Here is a 21,750-nt window from a genome sequence, read left to right as displayed (position 1 = left end):
TTCAGCCGAATCCGAACTATACCGAATTTTTTTAAATTCAACAGCCCTACCCCTCCCCACAGTCGACTTTATCATTATTTTGTGTAAGGTAATTTTTAAAAATACCCATGGGTAGAGTTGCCAACTTCGGGTTGGGACCTTCCTGGAGATTTAGGGGTGGAGCTTGGGGAGGGACAGTCTTGGGGAAGGGAGAGGCCTCAGCAGGGTTACAATGTCACGGAGTTCATCCTCCAAAGCAGCCATTTTTGTCCAGGCCAATTGATCTCTGTAGTCTGGAGATCGGGTATAATTCTGGGAGTTCTTCAGGCCCCACCAGGACATTGGCAACCCTACCCATGGGACATTCTGCTCATGTTCAGAGGCACCGTCTACTCAAGCCCATTTGTGTGGGAAAGAAGCTGGTTTCCTTCAAAGGAAAGGTACTCCCGCATGCCCAGAGGCAAATAGTCACGATTTTGAATGAAAAAAGGGGGATTGGAGTGGACTCAAGCCCCAAGCACATTGAAACTCTGGAGGCCATTTTTGATAGCCCTAAACTTCAAAGTCCGACAGCTTTTAGTCCAAGCAACTTCCTTCATTCAGTACTTCGGTGTTCACATCCGAGCATTTCAGTGCTCCCAGCATACATAGATTGGCCGTCATCTTTCTTGATCTAGTTCGTATGCAGAAAAGATGTGCCCCACCTCGGGGGCACTGATAGGGTAGCAAGCAGAAGCATTCAGCACGTGACTCTGAGATTTAAAAGATATTTTTTTACACAATCAGTTGAAAGTTAGTCAAATCACACACAGAGGCCAAAAATATAAGATAGGCTGTAATGAATAGAAAAAAATATTAAATATTGCAAAGGGGGGAGTGCGGGTAACTCGGCAGGGTTTTTAAAAATAACTGATGGGTTATAGAAATTCCCCTGTGCCACAAAATGCTGGGATTGAAGTCTACACAGATGTGGTGAATTCTTGCCTCTCAGCATCTTCCTCATAAGTAGGGTTCCCAACCTCCAGGGGGTGGCTGGAGATCTCCCCCTATTACAACCGATCTCCAGGTGACAGAGATCAGTTCCCCAGCGTGGTGTAGTGGTTAAGAGCGGTGGTTTGGAGTGGCAGACTCTGATCTGGAGAACCGGGTTTGATTCCCCACTCCTCCACATGAAGCCAACTGGGTGACCTTGGGCTAGTCACACTCTCTCAGCCCCATCTACCTCACAGGGTGTCTGTTGTGGGGATGGGAAGGGAAGGTGATCGTAAGCCTGTTTGATTCTGCCTTAAGTGGTAGAGAAAGTTGGCATATAAAAACCAACTTCTTCTTCTATGTGTATCTGTATGTTTCATACGTCAGCTGTGTTGATCTGCAGTAGAACAGTTAGATTCGAGTCCAGTAGCACCTTAGAGACCTACAAGATTTTCTGGGTATGAGCTTCCAAGACTCAAAGCTCCTATAGTCAGACACCTGGCAAAGGGAGCTTTGACTGTTGAAAGCTTATACCCTGAAAATCCTGTTGGTCTCTAAGTTACTACTGGACTCGAATCTTATGTATGTATATCAACAAAGATATACAAAGGCTGTTGCTATTTCCCAGCACTGGTTGAGCCATAGAGCTGATAGGTCACAAACCAAACACCAGTTTCGAGGACTGTTCCGAAGCAGTCTTCCTCAGCTTGAGAACTAAGGCACTAAATGTCGATGTCAGGAAGGGGGAAGGAAGGAACCTCCTTTCCTAAAGAAGCTTCACTCACTCTCCGTCCTCCTCCTCCTCCTGACCTCTGTTCATGAAACAGCCTCCCTTCCCTTTCCTGGAAGGCTGCTGTGTGCCATCTGCCAGCCAAACATTTCACAACCTTACGGGAAAAAACCGTGAACGTTTCCCCCTGTTGCATAATAACATTTGTACAAATAACCCCATGGGGATTTTTCATCGCAGAGATGATAAATTCCTCATTAAAACACTTTCCTTTCCATGGTAGCTACTTGTATAACATGGGTTTCTGACTGAGTGTGGAGAGAAGAGGAGAGGAGTTCTCATGGGACTGGGAACCACAGATCCTGCCACAGTCTGGGACTGGTCAGCATACCCCAAAGTGTTGTCTGCAATCCCTTTCTGAAGTGAGGAGAGCCATAGCTAAGGTTGCCAATCTCCAGGTGGTGGCTGGAGATCTCCCATGATTGCAACTGATCTCCAGGTGATTGAGATCAGTTCCCTTTGAGCAAATGGCTGCTTTGGCCATTGGACTCTATGGTGTTGAAGTCCCTCCCCTCTACAAACCCTGCCCTCCTCAGGCTCCGCCCCCAAAATCTCCAGGTATTTCCCAACCTGGAGCTGGCAACCCTAGCCATAGTTCAAGTTCGCCTTTCCTATTCGCAGGATGTTTGGCTTGCTCTAAGATATGTCAGGACTGTTTAGGGTTCCCAGCTGGAGATACCTGGAGACTTTGGGAGGAGCCCGGGGATGGCAGGATTTGGGGAGGGAAGGGAGCTTAGAAGGGTACAATGCCATAGAGTCCACCTTCCAAAGCAGCCATTTTCTCTGGCGGAACTGATCTTTGTTGCCTAGAGATCACTTGTAATGGCAGGAGATCTCCAGGCCCCACCTGGAGGTTGGCAACCCTGGGACTGTTTTGTGATGACCCTATGGTAAAGAAAATGTACCCAATATATGGTCAGAAACACTTATTGGCTTGTATGCTGCCATACCACTTGGCAAATCCTGAAGCCTTCCGCCAGCCTTCCTTTCTACAGAAGCGGCTCTTCTGCCATTGGTGGAAGCGGCTCTTCTGCCATTTCTGTCTTAAGGAAGGATTTCTTATGCTGAAGGAAGGCTTCATACATTGCCAAGGATACAGCCCCACTGTCACACATTCCATGGCTGAATTGTACAACTAGAAACAGCTTCTGAGGCTAAACCCCGACTTTGGCCATTTCCACATGGGTTATTTGCTCAGGGTTCGATGCTGTTAGGAAGTTGGCTTTCCCCCAATTCACTGCAACACTATGGTGCATTTGTGCACCTCCCAGAGTTTATGCAGCTCCTCTGGAGAAAATAGGGTTGCAAGGTCCCTCCTCACCTCTGGTGGGAGGTTTTTGGAGCAGAGCCTGAGGAGGTCTGGTTTGGGAAGGGGAGGGACTTCAATGCCGTAGAGTCCAATTGCCAAAGCGGCCATTTTCTCCAGGGGAACTGATCTCTATTGACTGGAGATCAGTTGTAATAGCAGATCTCCAGCTAGTACCTGGAGGTTGGCAACCCTAGGAGAAAATGGCCGCTTTGGAAGGTGGACTCTGTGGCATTATACCCCACTGATTTCCCTCCCCAAACCTCTCCCTCCCCAGTCTCCACCTCCACAATCTCCAGGTATTTCCCAACCTTGAGCTGGCAATCCTACTTGGAGGTCTGCTCCCCCCAGAGTAAGAATACAGGCCTAGATGGACCATTGGTCTTTATATGTTCACAGGGGAATGGCTTTTCTAAGATGGGGCCTGTCACTTTCGGTTTTGGATAGTCCCTCCTGTCTTCCACTGATTAACAAGGGCACTTTCAAAACAGTACGATAGTATTTACGTGCAACAATTAATTAATTAATGTTGGAGGTCTAATGATTACAAATAAGATATTACAAATAAGTTCAGAGCATTAGCGCACAGTGAGGGAACAGGATTTGGGAGCCATACATACCGGAGCATTTTTCCCAGTCGAAGCATGTATCATAGCCACAGGGGTCTCTCTTTATGCTATGTGTAGAGATTTTGGCCCTTTCTACAGCCCAGTTCAAGTTAGACTCATCGGGGCAAGGGCCGGAATGTAGAAAATGGAATGAATGGTCTCCCAAGCACTTTTCTGCCAAGTATTGACAGCTGGTCTTTGTAAGGGTTCGTTCCAAAGCTGAATCCAGCACACACAAAGCTTCAGAGTAGTGGCTGCCAAGGAGCAAATACGATGTTTAGCCAGATAATAGAAGTAATGAGAAGATCTATACACAAGGAAGCATTCTTCAGCCTTGTTTACTTGGTTAGCAGTACTTGAACTTGTTTCAGAGGCCAGTGTCTGGGATTGTATTTTTGAATTGGGGCCAAATTGGATGACTTGGTAGATCTGTGAATGGATCCCCAAACAGTTTTTACCAATAAACAGCATCTGTGGGAAAACCCCACTTTGGGATATAAGGTGCTGGAAGAGGGAGGAAGAGACACACACATATATATATATTTCCCCCTATTTCATTTTTCCCAACTTCTAAACCACCCACACGCCAACCCAATGTTCTTTCCTTCACTGAACTAGAAATCTCTCTCTGCTTTGGCCTTCAGCGACCCTTGTCTAAGAATTTTAAGGTTGTTTTAGCCAGCATCAAATATGATCAAATTTGAGATCTCTCAAACTGACTGTGGAAGTGGTGTTAAAGCTGGGGTTGTACAGATTTACTTCAGGGCTTAAACTGAACTGCACACTCCACAGATAAGTTGGAAGAAAACAGCTGCGGCAAAACATAACCCACAGGCCACAGAAGGTAGAAAAGTCCCAAGCTGAGTGCAAATAACAATCACAGCATTCAATTTAAGAACATAAGAAAAGTCATGCTGGATCAGACCAAGACCCATCAAGTCCAGCAGACTGTTCACACAGTGGCCAACCAGGTGCCTCTAGGAAGCCCACAAACAAGATGACTGCAGCAGCATCCTGCCTGTGTTCTACAGCACCTAACATAAGAAGCATGCTCCTCTGATACTAGAGAGAATGGGTATGTATCATGACTAGTATTCATTTTGACTAGTAGCCATGATAGCCCTATCTTCCGTGAACATGTCCACTCCCCTCGTCCACTCCCCTCGTAAAGCCTTCCAAGTTTAGTTTACTGAAGTAGTGAGCATCTGCACATTCTGGGCAGGTTCACTTGAATCACACCTGAAGAGCTCTGAAGAGAGTGGCAGAAATGAGGGAATCGGTTGTAACACCATTAAGAATATGCTTGCAGAGAGCTGCCTCCCAAGTCAAGAAGGAAAGCTGGAGGGAAGCGCCTGGGTATGAAATAAGGGAAGCCCTCAAAACAGCTGTAAAGGAAAGAAGAGCTTTACACAAACCCATTTCTAAGTGTCCACCTGTGCAATGCAGGTTCATGGAAAGAAGATGCAATTGGGTTAAGTATCCTCCAAATAAGCTGATTGTAAATGACTTGAACATTGTCCAGTCCTGCTTGTACAGATTGGGAGGAGAAGAAGGCTCCTTCTAAAGAACATAAGATGGCCATGCTGGATCAGACAAAGGTCCATCAAGTCCAGCAGTCTGTTCACACAGTGGCCAACCAGGTGCCTCTAGGAAGCCCACAAACAAGACAACTGCAGCACCTAATATAATAGGCATGCTCCTCTGATCCTGGAGAGAATAGGTATGCATCATGACTAGTATCCATTTTGACTAGTAGCCATGAATAGCTCTCTCCTTCATGAACATGTCCATTCCCCTCTTAAAGTCTTCCAAGTTGTCAGCCATCACCACATCCTGGGGCAGGGAGTTCTACAATTTAACTATTCCATTATTGGCTGTGGTTAAAGAGGTTCTGCAGGATTTCATAAGCCCACAAGACCTATTTGACCAGAAATGACAGTGGAACAAAAGAAGAGTGCCTACAACAAGGGCAACGATGCCTCTCTTCACAGTTGTCGGTTTCCAGCCTTTGCTATTAGGGAATAGTCAACAGTCTTGAAATTTCCCGTATTCATTGCAACCAAACATTAATATTTCTGTTAGAAACATTGTAAAAACATGTGGAAAAGCGCACCATCGTTACATAAACCTTACCCACAATCCTCTGCTGGCGACATACACAAACACCGTGATCCAACCTGTTTTTGGCCTGGACTACAATTGCCTTGAATTCTAGTCCGTTCATCTGCAAGAATAAGCAATGCTCTTATTTTCAGGGATAACGGAAACTGAACACCAATGTGCTACAGTGAACAGAGCATGGGAGACCCAAGTTAAAACCCACCATTAGCCATATAAATTCATACAATTTCTTGTTTAAATCTCTATACTTTGAATACCTACTTCACAATGAGATTAAAAAGAGACCCAGTGTGATCCAGTGGTTAGATTGCCAGGCTAGGACCTGAGTTCGAGTCCCCACTCAGCTATGAAGCATACTGGGTGACCTTGCACCAGACCCTCCCTCTCAGGCTAGCCTACCTCACAGGGTTATTGTAAGGATGAAATGGGGGAGAGGAGCACCTTGGAGGAAGAGCACAATTGAAATGTAATGGATAAGATAATAAACGTATTGTTCTTGGGAGATATATACATGCCATAAAGTAGCAGCCAACTTATGGCGATCCCATCAAGAGGTTTCCAAGGCAAGCGATTACACAGAGGTGGTTTGCCATTGCTTTCCTCTGTGGAGCCTTCCTTGGTGGTCTCCCTTCCAAGTACCGACCCTGCTTAAGCTTCTGACAAAGCTGGTGAGATCAGGCTATACCATGCTGCCTTCCCTCCCTTCTTTGTATATACAAAGTGCTTTCTCTACCCAAGTTTTAGAAACATTGCAGGCTAAGTACATGCCTGCACATGCACACATTTTAATGCACTCCAGTTCTTGTTACCTCTCTCACAGGCCAGAGGTCTCAAAACAGGAGGGGCCCAGGACAGGCCTTTCCCACAAGTGTATTGTGCGTGGCCAGTTAGGACGTAGCCAGCAGGACAACTTAGCTGGATGGTTTCCCCAATCTGGTACTCATTTTTAAACGGAGAGATGGAGACCTGGTGATATGCTGACGGTCTGGGACATGCAGATGCTGGAAGAAAAAGAGCTCTAATTAGCACATTGTGTAAACAAGCAGGCAACGTTAGCACAGGATGTGTGTGTGTTAAGTGCCCTCAAGACGCGTCAGACGTATGGCAACCCTATAATTAATAACCTCCAAAACATCCTATTGTTAACAGCCTTGCTCAGATCTTGCAAAAGCCCTGGCTTCCTTTATTGAATCAATCCATCTCATGTTGAGTCTTCCTCTTTTCCTGTTGCCTTCAATTTTTCCTAGCATTATAATCTTTCCAGTGACTCTTGTCTTCTTAAATGAGACCAAAGTATGACAGTCTCAGTTTAGTCATTTTAGTTTCTAATGAGAGTTCAGACTTGATGTGATCAAGAACTCACTGATTTGTCTTTTTGGTGGTCCGCGGTATCCTTAAAACTCTCCTCCAACACTGCATTTCAAATGAATCAACTTTCTTCTTGTCAGCTTTCTTCATTGTACAACTTTCACACCCATACATAGTAATGGGGAATACTGTGGTATCAATTAACTTGATCTTGGACACATCCTTACACTTAAGAATCTTAAGAAGCACATGATAAAGGGTGCAATAAAATGTTTTCTATCTGTGTGGCTGAACTATAAAACATTATATAGCTTTTTAAACCATTTTTGAAAACTGGCATCCTAATCCATTGGAATTAGTATTATTTAGTTCGAATTTTTTTTAGGATGTCTCTCAACGAACCTGCCTTGTGTGGCTTACAAAACTAAAATAATAACAATAAAATAAACAAATTAAGAAGAAGAGTTGATTTTTATATGCCAACTTTCTGTACCGCTTAAGAGAGAATCAAACTGGTTTACAATCATCTTCCCTTCCCCTCCCCACAACAGACACCCTGTGAGGTAGGTGGGGCTGAGAGAGCTCTAAGAGAGATGTGACTAGCCCAAGGTCACCCAGCTGGCTTCATGTGGAGGAGTGGGGAAACCAACCCAGTTCACCAGATTAGAGTCCGCCGCTCATGTGGAGGAGTGGGGGATCCAACCCGGTTCTCCAGATTAGAATCCACCCCTCCTAACCACCGTTCTTAACTACTACACCACGCTGGTTCTCAATTAAAATACAGCATTAAAAAAAACAGTCCCGTATAAAAAACAGGCCATAAAAACAGACCACAGACATCTTCAAATAACAGTTTCCAGACCAAAATAATATTAAAGGATCAACCCCTCAATTAAAAGCCTGGTTGAACAGAAACGTTTTGCCTGGTTAAGCCATGTAGGCACCAGGCAAGCCTCAGAGGGAAGGGCATTTCATGAGCAAGGTGCAACTACTGAAAAAGCCCTGTCCCTGGTTGCCAGCTGCCTCTCCTCTGAAGCCAGGGCACAGAGAGGAGGGCTTGTGAGGCAGACCTTAACTGGCTGTCTGGACAATCTGGGAGGAAGTGGTCATTCTTAGTCCTAGTATGACTATGGCAGCTTTACATTTCAGGTTTCTTCTATTCAGTCCATATCAACAAGTATATATGCAGCTGCCATTATCATTCACTTCCCGTTGGCATTTTCAGCTTAAATGCAAATAGTTTTCTTACGCTGGCACTCGACAAGTTGCTGAGCCCATGTTTGGTCTGGCAGACAGCGAAGGAACGGATACCCCATGAGGTTATACCCGCTCAAACACACAACTTCAGCGTCTTCTCCAACAGCATAATGGTTCTTTTCATTCTGAAACAAAATATTGGGAAATGGTTCGTTCGCCGCAAGAAAGTGCGAGCAATCTAAACAGGGTTTAACAGCTTTAAATACATTGCTTAGTTTTCTTTCAGAACAAGCAAGCTTTTGTATTTCACAATATGTTGCATCACAAGGTTATAGACGCTTGTTCATCATATAAAAAAGTAAAAACAAAACAGAGGAGCACCAATGAAGAAGAGAAAAAGGGGGGAGGGGAGAAAAAACTCAAATGGTACCCCCAAATTAATATTTTAATGTATCCTGGATTTCTGGGCAACTTTTGAGATTTTATTCCTGTTTTGGAGCATTGGTTCCCCCACTCTTTTCAGATTTCTTTATTTTTAGGATTATCCCAAGTCCTTGTTAAGTCTTTGCCAGATGGTATCAAACTTCTTAATAAGGTCTAATTCAGCAGCTTCAGGCTGGAGTCTCCCTTTAACATTATATTGTTGGAGAATGGCGCTTTTTTAAGATCAGGGACAGAAGCTGGAGACTGAAATCCCCCTCCCCCATTTCTGAATATTTGTAATGTCTGATTTGTGTCCATCTATTCTTTTGATGTAAAGACACTGAGCCGTTTGTTCTATGTAAAACACAGAAAAATGTTGTTGATATGCCGCTGACTATGGACATGCCATTTCACTATGACAGCTATAGAAATGACCCTTTCTCTATGAATGTCTTACAATTTTGAAAGCTAGTGAGTATCATTAGTTTAGAGCAGCAGCAGGCAAGAAGAAGAAGAAGAAGAAGAAGAAGAGTTGTTTTTTATATGCTGACTTTCTCTACCACTTAAGGGATAATCAAACCAGTTTACAATCTCATTCCCTTCCTCTCCACACAACAGGCACCTTGTGAGGTAGGTGGGGCTTAGAGAACTCTAAGAGACGTGTGACTAGCCCAAGGTCACCCCAGCTGGCTTCATGTGGAGGAGTGGGGAAACCAACCCCATTCATCAGATTAGTCCACCACTCATGTGGAGGAGTGGGGGATCAAACCCAGTTCTCCAGATTAGAGTCCACCGCTTCTAACCACCACACCACGCTGGAACAAGAACCAAGGCTAACAATCTGGCAAAGTGGTGTTGTCTCCAGAATCCAAGTTTAGGTGAGCTTCCTGACCCCACCACCTACGTGTACAAGATCCAGCATACAAAAACACTCACCCTGATGAATCCATTTTCTGGTGGGCCTGGTTTAAGACATCCAGATTCAGGCTGGCCAATGAAAATGTCACTCTCCCTTTTGGCATCATTGTCATTTATACACAAGGCTCCCCTAGAAGAAATGAATCACAGAGAAGGGGGCTGGGCAGCCATCTTGTTCAATCCACATTGTAGGGTTGCCAGGTCCCCTGGCCACTGGTGGGGGATGGGGGGGGGATAGCGTTGCCAGATCCAGCTTGGGAAACTCCTGGATATTTGGGGATGGAGCCTTGGGAGGCTAGGAACCTCAGTGGGGTACATTGCCATAGAGTACCACCCTCCAAAGCAGCCATTTTCTCCAGGGGAACTGATCTCTCTTGTCTGGAGATGAGTTGTAATTCCAGGGGATCCCCAGGTCCCACCTGGAGGCTGGCATCTCTACCCTGTTGTAAGACATGATCAGTAATGCTTTACCGATCACACTTTACAACTGGAACCACATGATGCCCCTCAGCAAGCAACGTTGCAGAAAGCAGCTAGCTAGGGTTGCCAACCTCCAGGTACTAGCTGGATATCTCCTGCTATTACAACCAATCTCTAGCCAGTAGAGATCAGTTCACCTGGAGAAAATGACCGCTTTGGCAATTGGACTGTATGGCATTGAAGTCCCTCCCTTCTCAAACCCCACCCTTATCAGGCTCTGCCCCAAAAACCTCACGCTGGTGGCAAAGAGGGACCTGGCAACCCTATGGCTAAAGGCAAACAGTTCCAAAATGCCTAACATATCCATGCAGTAAAACCAGGAGGGTAAATGATACAGGTTATATACATTAAACAAATAAAGGACACCACTCCCCCAGAATTAGGAAACATGATTGAAAAAGAAACATTTTTTAAACGTAGATATCTCAGATATTATTGCATGATTTTCAAAGCAAAACATAAAGCTGGAGACAGAGCACTTAAGGGCAATTTCAAACAGAAAGTGTTCCACTTTCTCTCTCTAGTCAGCTGGGGGTTTTTTGCGTCAGGAACCTGTTTGACCAGAGGCAGCAGCTGTACAACAAAAGAAGAATATATACCATGGACAGTGATGAGGGCCTGAGCCAGCCTCCCTCATGCGGCTGGGTTGACACAGTTCCAGATGAGGCTTTCAGGAAATGAACAGAATAATCAGCACTTTCCCCATAATGAACTGAAACTTTATAACCCAGTTGCCGAGCATGGGCGTCTACCCCTGTAAGCATTTTGCAGTGCAAGCCAACGCCGAATTACTCCAGACTAAGGAGCATACGAGCGAATTTCAGAAGAAAATCAGCTTGTGTTTCATAGATTACAGCAAAGCTTTTGACTGTGTGGATCACGAAAAGCTATGGCTGGTTTTAAAGGAAATGGGTGTGCCGCTACATCTGATCGTTTTGATGTGCAACCGGTACTCTGGACAAGAGGCCTCAGTTCAAATAGAATATGGAGAAACGGAATGGTTTCCAATTGGCAAAGGTGTTAGACAAGGATGTATTTTATCTCCCTATCTCTTCAATCTATATGCAGAACATATAATTAGGAAAGGTGGATTAGATTTAGATGAAGACAAACAAGATGTCATCCCAGCATTAGCTTTTGTGTGGACTAACATTCTGTGTGTGTTATGTGGAGTCAAGTCACTTCCGACCTATGGCGACCCTATGAATTAACGACCTCCAGAATGTCCTATCGTAAACAGCCTTGCTCAGGTCTTGCAAACTGAGGGCCATGGCTTCCTTTAATGAGTCAATCCATCTAGTGTCGGGTCTTCCTCTTTTCCTGCTGCCTTCAACTTTCCCTACATGCTAACAGTGCAACTGAGGAAGAGAGGTCTAGTTAGGGTTGCCAGGTCGCTTAGATTGGCGGGCAATTGCCCAGCTTGGAGGTGGGGATCGGGTGCACACGCGGCCGCACCAACGTGATTGCATCACTTCCGGTTTACACCCGGAAGCGCCGCATCACAACGGGCCTTTTACCACTCAAACTCCTATTTGAGTGGTAAAAGGCCCGTTGCAACGCGGCGCTTCCAGGTGTAAATTGGAAGTGACGCGATCGTGTCAGTGTGGCCGTGCACATGCGATCCCTGCCTCAGCTCCGCCCCAAAAAGAGCCCACCGGAGCCGAGGGGGGACCTGGCAACCCTAGGTCTAGTCCATGAAAGCTAACTGTCCAGGAAGCGGCTTAATGGGAAAATTCCCTGTAAGTTAAAGGGTCCCAAGATGTACTACCGCCCTCTTACCTGTCGGCAAATATTGAGATGTAGCACTCTTCTTCTTGCTGCTGTTCGCCTTCACATGGTTTCCCTCCATTAAGGGGCGAGGGGTTATTACACACTCGACTCCGACGTCTCTTATGAGAACCATCGCAGGGACTCCATGCAGACCAGCAACTCCAGTAACCGTCCATGGCAACTGAAACAGACCAAAAGAACCCGTGAACAGGTCTGAATAAACCACATTACTGATGATAATGTAACAGATGCTTGGGAGGTATTTACACTGCCTATTTCAATTGACGAGAGCCACGTGCTGCGTAAGCATCACACTCACCACCACCCACTAGTCCCCGCTCCTTCAAGTTAAGTTGACTAGAATAGGTGGGGATGCAGTGATCCCTCACAAATATGCACATTTCTCAAAATACTCTAAATTCAGTGGTTCTCAAGTGGGCATGGCCAGATGGGGCTTTTGTCCAGCAGGGATTCTGATTGGCTGTGCAGATTTTTTAAAAGTTGCTTTGACAGAAGCTGCCACCATAGCACAAGTATATTCACTGTGTGACTGAAGGTAAGCTGGGTGTATGTAAGAAAATATTTTTAAGCAATATGCTCATTTTAAAAGGCATGTTAAACAGAAGTTCTGCTTGAAATTTTGAAGTTACTATTAAAGTTACTAGGGTTGCCAACCTCCAGGTAATAGCAGAAGATCTCCTGCTATAACAAATGATCTCCAGCCGATAGAGATCTGTTCACCTGGAGAAAATGGCCACTTTGGCAATTGGACTCTATGGCATTGAAGTCCCTCCCCTTCCCGAACCCTGCCCTACTCAGGCTCCACCCCAAAAACCTCCCACCGGTAGCAAGGAGGGACCTGGCAACCCTAACAGTTACACAAGACCTCACCTCCTGACATTTTCTGGCTGGTGCCACCTCCTGCAGCAGCCATTTTGTGGTTGGCTTCATCTCCGGTGGCAGCCATTTTGTGGTTGTGCCCAGCACCCTCTGACAGAATTCCACAGGTCCCCACAGGCTCAAAAATGTGAGTGGGATGCTTTAGACCATACTGCTAGAGTGACATATCATTACTGCACATACCGGATTTGTAGTCAGGTGCCCGGATCTCACAGTTATCACCGTAGGTTCCAGCCTGGCACACGCAGAGGCATTCCACTCCAGACAGCACAGGCCTGCCGTTGTTAGGACACGGAGCACATCGACACGGATCAAATCTCTCCATGTATTCAATAAGAGCTCTCCTGAGGTTGCGACGCTTCGTCACTGAACATGGGAAGTTCTTCACCAAATCCAAAATGGAGGCCAACTAGAAAGCAAGCACGCAGGAGGAAATTAACAGTAGGATCGTATATATCCCATGGCTGACCATAGTTTCACTACAGGGCAAGCACAGCATACAACATTCGAAGAATCTGATTTGTTCTTGTATTTGAAAAGTACTTCGTCTTCATGGTTGTGAAGACATTTGGGGAAATGTGAAGTCCATTGTTATTACATTACATAGTCAAGAGGGTTGCTGTCACTGTGACCAGCTGCCCAAAGGAGAGAGCCAGCTGGGTGTAGTGGTTAAGAGTGATGGACTCTAATCTGGTGAACCTGGTTAGTTTCCCTACTTCCACACATGAAGCCTGCTGGGAGACCTTGGACTAGTCACAGGTCTCTCAGAACTCTCTCAGCCCCTTCTACTTCACAAGGTATCTGCTGTGGGGAGAGGAAGGGAAGGTGATTGTAAGCCAGTTTAAGACTCCTTAAAAGGTAGAGAAAATCGAGGTATAAAAACCAGTTCTGCACACCTGGTGCTCCTGTACACATGATAATGTGGTGGTGATTCTGCATACCTGATGCCTTCTTACTCAATCTCCTCAACATTTTATTGCCAAATTTAACCTTTAGGTTAAAATTCAAGATTGATAGCTTTAAATGCTAAAATCAGAAAAGACAAACAAAAGAAATATAAAGATCTCCTTGAACAACTAAGATTACTAGAAAAAAATTCAAATTAAACCAGACAAAACCACTCTTCGTGACATCAACTTGACCAAACATCAGATTGAAGTGATAGAGACCGAAGAAATTAAAACAAAAGTTAAATATGCCAAGCAAAGATTTTTTGAAAGAGCAAATAAACCTGGCCGATTTCTAGCTAATCAACTTCGACAACAAGAGAAGAAAAGAAAGATAATTGGAGCAAAAGTCAATGGCATAACTTATAATAAACAGGAAGAAATTGAAAAAATATTTATTGATTACTACAAGCAACTATATGCAAAGGACGATTTGCAAGAACAGGGGTTATCAAGTTATTTATTAGATGCCAAATTACCCAAGTTATCACCAGAGGAACAAGAGAGTCTCAATCAGAAGTTGACAAGAAATTGTTGATGCCATAAATAATTTGAAATCAGACAAAGCACCAGGTCCGGACAGGATTACTCCAAAATTTTACAAGTTTTTTGAACAACAACTAACTCCTGTCTTATCATCTTTGTACAATGAGGTAATTGAACATGGAAAGGCACGTCAAAAGGCACGTCTCTTAATTAACGGTTGTCTATCAACAGAATTCAACATCACTAAAGGCACCAGACAAGGATGTCCACTTTCTCCACTTCTTTTTGATCTGTCTATGGAGGTTCTCGCCAACTATATAAGAAATGATCCAAACATCAAAGGTCTTACAGCAGGAAATGAAGAACATAAAATTAAAAGTTATGCAGATGATGTTGTGTTAATATGTCAAAACCCAAAACAAACTCTCCCGTTTGTTTATCATCACATTATGGGATTTGCAAAGTACTCCGGTTACAAACTGAACAAAATTAAGACAAAAATTCTGACTTGCAATACTACAAACAACGAAGACAACCATATCAAAGAAATCACTGGATGTCAAATAACGAAGGAGTCAGTTAAATATCTGGGTGTCAACATATCATCGCAAAACAAGACACTTTTAAAACTAAATTATCTGAAAATTTGGGGAGAAATAGAACGAGATTTAAGCTCATGGTCCAAAATGAATATTTCCTGGCTGGGAAGGATATCTGTGATAAAGATGAATGTGCTTCCAAGACTAAATTTTTTATTTCAATTTCTTCCGATTTATCTACCAGATAGAATAATAGAAAATTGGCAAAAACAAATCAATCGTTTTGTGTGGAATGAGAAGAAGCCAAGAATTAGATTCAAAGTTTTGCAAGATGTATAGAAAAGAGGAGGACTAGCACTACCCAATCTTAAGCTATATTATCACGCTGCTTGTTTAACTTGGATTACAGAATGGATTAAACATCCTAAAAGTAGACATGTCACTTTAGAATGAGCGGATCTTGTGCAAGGATTCCATAAAGCTTTGTGGGATTCCTCAATAACAATTCAAACGGATAAAACCTCAGAAGACTGTGATATTAAGATGGCAATATTAAAAGTTTGGAAAAGGTATAAAAGAAGAATCAGTCCCTCCCCACCATCCATAATGTCCCCGATTGAAGCCTATCATGATAATGTTAAACTGAAAACGGGTGTTCATTTCACGTACAGTGACATGGTAGAACCTACAGGAGAAATTAAAAGTTTAACAAAACTTCAAGAAAAATTCCAAAAGTTAAACTGGCTGACTTACCTTCAACTGAGTTCCAATTTACAAAAAGACTGCCTACATCCTCGCCCATTTTGAGAACTGATTGAATTTGAATTGACAGTAACCAAGAACGATGCTCATTTATTAGGAAAAATCTATAAACTCCTTTTGAAATATGACACAGAAGAAGAACAAGTGAAAACTAACATGATCAACTGGATGCAAAACTTTGGTGAACTAGTTACAATGGAATCATGGGAAAAACTTTGTACGTCTGAATTGAAATATACCGTGTGCCAAGAAATGAAAGAAAATTGGTATAAAACATTCTACAGATGGTACATGACCCCAAGCATGATTTCACAGATGACTTCCTCTGGAAAGAAAGGCGCTTGCTGGAAATGTCAAGAAACGGATGGTTCTCATTTTCATGTCTGGTGGACTTGTCCTAAACTACAAACGTTCTGGAAAAAGATCCAACGAGAATTACAGACAATAACAAAAACGAAGATAATATTGGACCCCAAATATTTTCTGCTCAGTATGGTCCCATCAAATTTGCCTTCGAGATTTCATGAGGTTTTTAAGTATGCTACAATGGCAGCCAAGAACCTGGAAGCAAATGCAAATACCAGAAATAGAAGACTGGAAAGATAAACTGCTAGACTACGCTAGTATGGCTAAAATGACTTTTATGCTAAATCCCAATCATAACGAACTTACAGAACAATTTGACGAAAAGTGGGAATCATTCCACACTTACATGATTTCCAGTTAATTAATTGATTGATAAATATCGAATAGCACTAGAATACATAACAGGCAATGTTTTATCCACTATGTTCCAACCATTCACCATATAACTCCTGGGTTTCTAAATGGTATAATACATGACTGATCTTTATATCTTTATCATCATAATCACATATTTAGATATACTTTATCTTACCTAATTAACATTCAAGCTTGTTATATGGCACTATATTCGACTAAGTTTATTTTCTTTTCGATTTTATTATATTGTTTTTGTTTATTAAACGGTTACCCTTCCCTTCTTTTCCTTTCTGTATCCCCTCAATTATATATATTTTTTTAAAAAAAGATGGCATGACTCAAGTTATTTGTCCCAGCCAGGTTTGGGGTCACCAGACCAAGGCAGGTCAAATTTTGAGGAAGAAAGGAACAGTTTGATTAGGCCACACCTGCCAATAAGATTTGACACAGATTTTCCAGATTTAATAAATAATAGGCCATTTCTTTCATTTAAAAAACAGAATATCTGTATGCTTTCTTTAAAAGAATAAAGGTTGTAACAGATTTAGTAATTTTTTAAAAAAAATTACACCCCAAAAACAAATGAAAGGGAACAGGAAATATATTTTATTTACTTCATTTACTGCCTTTCTTCCCAAAGCAGCTAATGTCCTTGTCCTCACCTTCATTTTAACTCCACAACATCCCTGCGAGGTAGAGTGTGTGACTGGCCCAAAGTCACCCAGCAAACTTCCCTGACAAAACAGGGATTCATACCTGGGGTCTCCCAGATCCTAGTCTGACACTATTATCACTACATCACACAGGCTCTCAAAAAGAAAGATGGTGGACTTGGCTGTTGAAGGTTAGGAAGTCCTTTGCGTTGTTTGCAGCCCTGAAAACACCCACAGCTTTAGACCTACAACACAACTACTGTGGTACATTACATATACAGCAAATAGTATATTAACATTATACTATATCCACAATATTAAGACAATGCTTTTACCTGTAAAAACTTGTTTACATGAGAGAGAGAGAGAGAGAGAGAGAGAGAGAGAGAGAGAGAGAGAGAGAGAGAGAGAGAGAGAGAGAGAGAGAGAGAGAGAGAGAGAGAGAGAGAGAGAGAGAGAGAGAGAGAGAGAGAGAGAGAGAGGTCCATCAATAGCCGCTAGCCATGGTGACTAACGGTAACCTTTACATTCAGATCCCATAACCCTCTGAAAACCAGTGCCAAGTAGGGTTGCCAGGTCCCTCTTCGCCACTGGTGGGAGGTTTTTGGGGGCGGAGCCTGAGGAGGGTGGGGTTTGGGGAGGAGAGGGACTTCAATGCCATAGAGTCCAATTGCCAAAGCGGCCATTTCCTCCAGGTGAACTGATCTCTATCGGCATGAGATCAGTTCTAATAGCAGGAGATCTCCAGCTAGTACTTGGAGGTTGGCAACCCTAGTGCCAAGAGGCAACATCATGGGAAGGCCTTGGCCTCTACGCTCTGTTTATCTTCCTTCCATGGCAACTTGGTTGGCCACTTTGTGAAACAGGATCCTGGACTAGATGGAGCACTGGTCTGATCCAGCAGGTCACCTCTTACGTTCAACCGAAACTCAGAAAAGAAACAACATCTTCATGCACAGAATCAACTATTCTCCCAGTTACAATCTTCCTCTCTCCTTTAGAGTCACTTGCCTACCTCAAAGTCAACAACTACTGGATTGTCCTTGGTCGATTCCAGCCAGTTAGTGTACACAGTGTGTTTGGGGAAAGATCCTGTTTTTTCCAAGCAAGAGCTGCAGCATACTGCGACCTCCCACCTTTTACCAATGAAATCGACTTTTCAGAAGACTGTAGAATTGAACCTGTAACAACACCTGAAATTAGCATTTTTCCCCACAAATTTGGCTGCAACATGCACAACCAAACTTACAGCATCCATTCACAGTCATAAGAGAAAATGGACCCCATTTTGCAGATCACACTTTGTGCAGGCATGTGAGTCAGTGAGTGTGTGTGTGAGAGAGAGAGACAGAGAGCGATAGGCCATTTATGCTCGGTTATTAGCCTCATGATCCCTGTGGGACTGCTTCGGGACTTCTTTTGAGTTATTCATGATTATCTCGACCTTCGGAAGTAATTTCACAGCCATCCCACGCTTGTCCTGAGGTTTCAGGAACCTGTTTTATCACGAATTTAAATTTGGTCTCAATCCCAAAGCAAAGCTAATCGAGGCAATTCCTGTGAATAGTGTTAACTTTGCGTTTCTTTCCTTACGCCCATTCTCGCTTGTCCCACCCCCTTCCAACCCCCTCCCCTTTGAAGCCATTTTGGTGATTTTTGGTAGCATGTTTAAAGATCTCAGAAACGGAGTCAGGTGTTTCTCTCCCTGCTCGCCTCATACATGGCCTTTCTTGGTCAGTTTCAGTAGCTAGTTTTTTAAAGTATCTCAGTGGTGAAGAAGAAGAAGAAGAAGAAGAGTTGGTTTTTATATGCCGACTTTCTCTGCCACTTAAGGCAGAATCAAACCGGTTTATAATCACCTTCCCCCCCTCCCCACAACAGACACCCTGTGAGGTAGGTGAGGCTGAGAGAGAGTGACTTGCCCAAGGTCACCCAGCTGGCTTCGTGTGTAGGAGTGGGGAAACAAATCTAGTTCACCAGATTAGCCTCCGCCACTCAGGTGGAGGAGTGGGGAATCAAACCTGGTTCTCCAGATCAGACTCCACCGCTCAAAACCACCGCTCTTAACCACTGTTGTTTTTCCAGATCAGTCTCTGCTTTGGCTGTAAAATGACCACGTGGTTAATTGAAAATGCAAGAATCCTGCTGCGGGGGGGGGGGGCTGATGACATATTTCAAAGACTACACTACAGCCAAATACAAAGCAGCATTGTCAGGAGGAAGGGACTCAGAAGCTCCATATTTCGCTGGGGATGAATAATTGAGCGCAAGGGATCTTTGGAGCAAAAAGCTCCCATGAATACAGTTTTCAGAACTCGGATCAGAAAAATGTGTGTCTGCTGAGTGGCAAACCCAGTGCAAATTTCTCCTGCGTAAATGGCCCCAGAGTGTGAGAGATTTCTTTTCCTCCTCCAAAGATGTTTCTCTGACCTCAGAAGGTTCCATGGGAACTGCTGTTTAACCAGTGGGTGAAAACATGTGTACATGTTGTCCACACTTTTTAAAGACAGCAGTTTCAGTGGATGGTTTGAATTTAGGGGGAAGGTGTAGGGAAAATTGAGGGGGGAAATCTCCCCTTGACTTCTATTTACTAACACAAAAGGCATGGCAGATCCTATAATGGATATTCCAGCCTCTCTATGGTAAATGGTATAAAATACAGCATCCAGAGAATTTCAGCCTTTATGTTTTTCAAGACCTGGCAAAATTTGAGAAGCCAGTGGCGAAGCACCATTACCATGGGGATGGTGCTTCATACTAAGGAAATCTGATTTCCCTCATCCCAATGACTGGATGTAAATCAACCATATTATAAAACAGGTAAAATTATGCAAATGCACTTAAATGTGTACAAGTTGTAGAATAATTATGTCTTTGGCACAACACCTGGACTATCTTGGGGGAAATTTTCATTTGGGTATTTTTTAGCACAGACTACATCATGTCCTTTGTAGAGCATTTGGCGATACTACCCAACCAGCTGGAAGAAGACAGGATGCTGAGGCAGGCTGAGCACTGATTAGATTCGGCATAGCAGCCTTTGCATTCTGACGTTCACCATGACAAGTTCTTGGACTGTTACGCAGGCTAGTTTGAAATACACAGCCTCTCATAGTCACCTTCATGTCTCTCGGTCATTTTATTGTTGGTGCATCTCGTATGCACTTTCTTTTTCTTTCTGAAAAAGACACGTCTAGTCGTTTCTGTCCGAACACACTCATTGGCTTCTTGGTCTGTTAAACCTAGGAGAAGCAAAAGTAATTCCTAATTCGAACATTCGCAAAATTGTTTACAATTTCTATCCCTCCCACTGCAAACTGCCCACCCCATAAACTGGGTAATGCCCGTTTTAAAGACAAAAGAAATTTGCAGAAATGTTTCCTGTGTCCTAGTCTATTTTGTTATTTCATTAAAAAGCTTTCTGGAAAGTAAAAATAAAATTTAAAAAATTGCTATCATTGCACATACTAAAAATGGACAGTATCCCCACCCCCACCCATGAGGCTATTATATATATATATATATATATATATATATATATATATATATATATATATATATATATATATATATATATATATATATATATATATATATAATATACTAGGAAAATAACTATATAAGATTTTCTTTCCTTTAGTCCCTCTTTTCTAATCCAGCTGATTTTCATTGTACTGTTGTATCCTTTACAAGTATTCTTTACAACACCCCTCCCACCTTCTGACTAGAATAAAATGACTCAGATCTCCACTTTTATTCTACTGTGTCTGACAAAGAGAGGTTTTGACTCTCAAAAGCTTACACTCTGAAATTCTTGTCGGTCCCTAAGGTTAGGGTTGCCACCTCCAGGTTGGGAAATATCTGGAGATTTTGGGGGTGGAACCTGAGGAGGGTGGTGATTGGGGAGGGGAGGAGCTTCAATGTGGTATAATGCCATACAGCCCACCTTCCAAAGCAGCCATTTTCTCCAGGTGAACCAATCTCTGTCACTTGGAGATCAGTTGTAATAGCAGGATATCTCCAGCCACCATCTGGAGGTTGGCAGCCTTATCTAAGTTGCTACTGGACTCAAATCTAACTGTTCCCTCACCAATAGGGTTGCCAACCTCGAGGTATTAGCTGGAGATCTCCCGCTATTACAACTGATCTTGAGCCAGTAGAGATCAGTTCACCTGGAGGAAATGGCCGCTTTGGCAATTGGACTCTATGGCACTGAAGTCCCTCCCCTTCCCAAACCCCATCCTCCTCAGGCTCCATCCCAAAAACCTCCCACCAGTGGCAAAGAGTGACCTGGCAACCCTACTCACCAATGGATCTGTACCTGAGTTTCTCAGTTCTTCAGCACTGTATTGATAGAGGAGGTCATATGTGCCCCCCATTGACCCAGAAGTGTAGTAATGAGTCCCGAAATCATCAAATATCCGACTGTAGAGGGCATAGTTGTACTCCAGAGGCAGGCTGTTGAGGGCTTTTAAGAACACGCCAGAGAGCTGCAAGTCTGACGGCTTCACGGTGAAGTTTGACACCGCAACCACCTTGTGGATCCTAATAAAGTTGGAGTTCTGAAAGAGAAGAATAAAAGAAGGGCCAACTTTCTTATATACCTTTATCTCCTCTTCTTCCGAAGAGCTCAAGTTGGTATACATGGTTCTCCCTTCCCAATTTTATTCTCACAACCCTGTGAGAAAGGTTAGGTTGATTGTGTACAACTCCAAGGTCACCTAGCAATGTGGCTAGTTGGGGATTTGAACCCAGGTCTCTGAGATCCTAGTCTTAGGCCTACATTACACTGGGTCTTAAGATGAGAAGATGATGAGTTGTGTATAACTAGGGTTGCCAGGTCCCTCTTCGCCACCAGCGGGAGGTTT

At 43.5% G+C, this 21,750-nt stretch overlaps 1 protein-coding gene across 1 annotated transcript in view; it reads right to left on the bottom strand.

Moving 5' to 3' along the window:
- Window positions 1–555: 555 nt before the first annotated feature.
- The window catches only part of LOC130476803 (complement component C6-like), a 32,560-nt gene continuing 11,365 nt past the window's right edge, over window positions 556–21,750 (bottom strand). Inside the window, 12 exon segments of the mRNA XM_056848803.1 lie at window positions 556–731; window positions 3,668–3,909; window positions 5,789–5,879; window positions 6,571–6,777; window positions 8,334–8,466; window positions 9,641–9,752; window positions 11,882–12,053; window positions 12,956–13,181; window positions 17,898–17,977; window positions 17,980–18,063; window positions 20,002–20,124; window positions 21,204–21,444. Coding sequence (XP_056704781.1) covers window positions 556–731; window positions 3,668–3,909; window positions 5,789–5,879; window positions 6,571–6,777; window positions 8,334–8,466; window positions 9,641–9,752; window positions 11,882–12,053; window positions 12,956–13,181; window positions 17,898–17,977; window positions 17,980–18,063; window positions 20,002–20,124; window positions 21,204–21,444 — 1,887 coding nt within the window.

This window comes from Euleptes europaea, chromosome 4 (genome assembly GCF_029931775.1).
Source record: "Euleptes europaea isolate rEulEur1 chromosome 4, rEulEur1.hap1, whole genome shotgun sequence".
Lineage (NCBI taxonomy): Eukaryota > Metazoa > Chordata > Lepidosauria > Squamata > Sphaerodactylidae > Euleptes > Euleptes europaea.
Note: the sequence above shows the minus strand (reverse complement) of the source record. Positions and strands in the feature narration are given on the sequence as shown.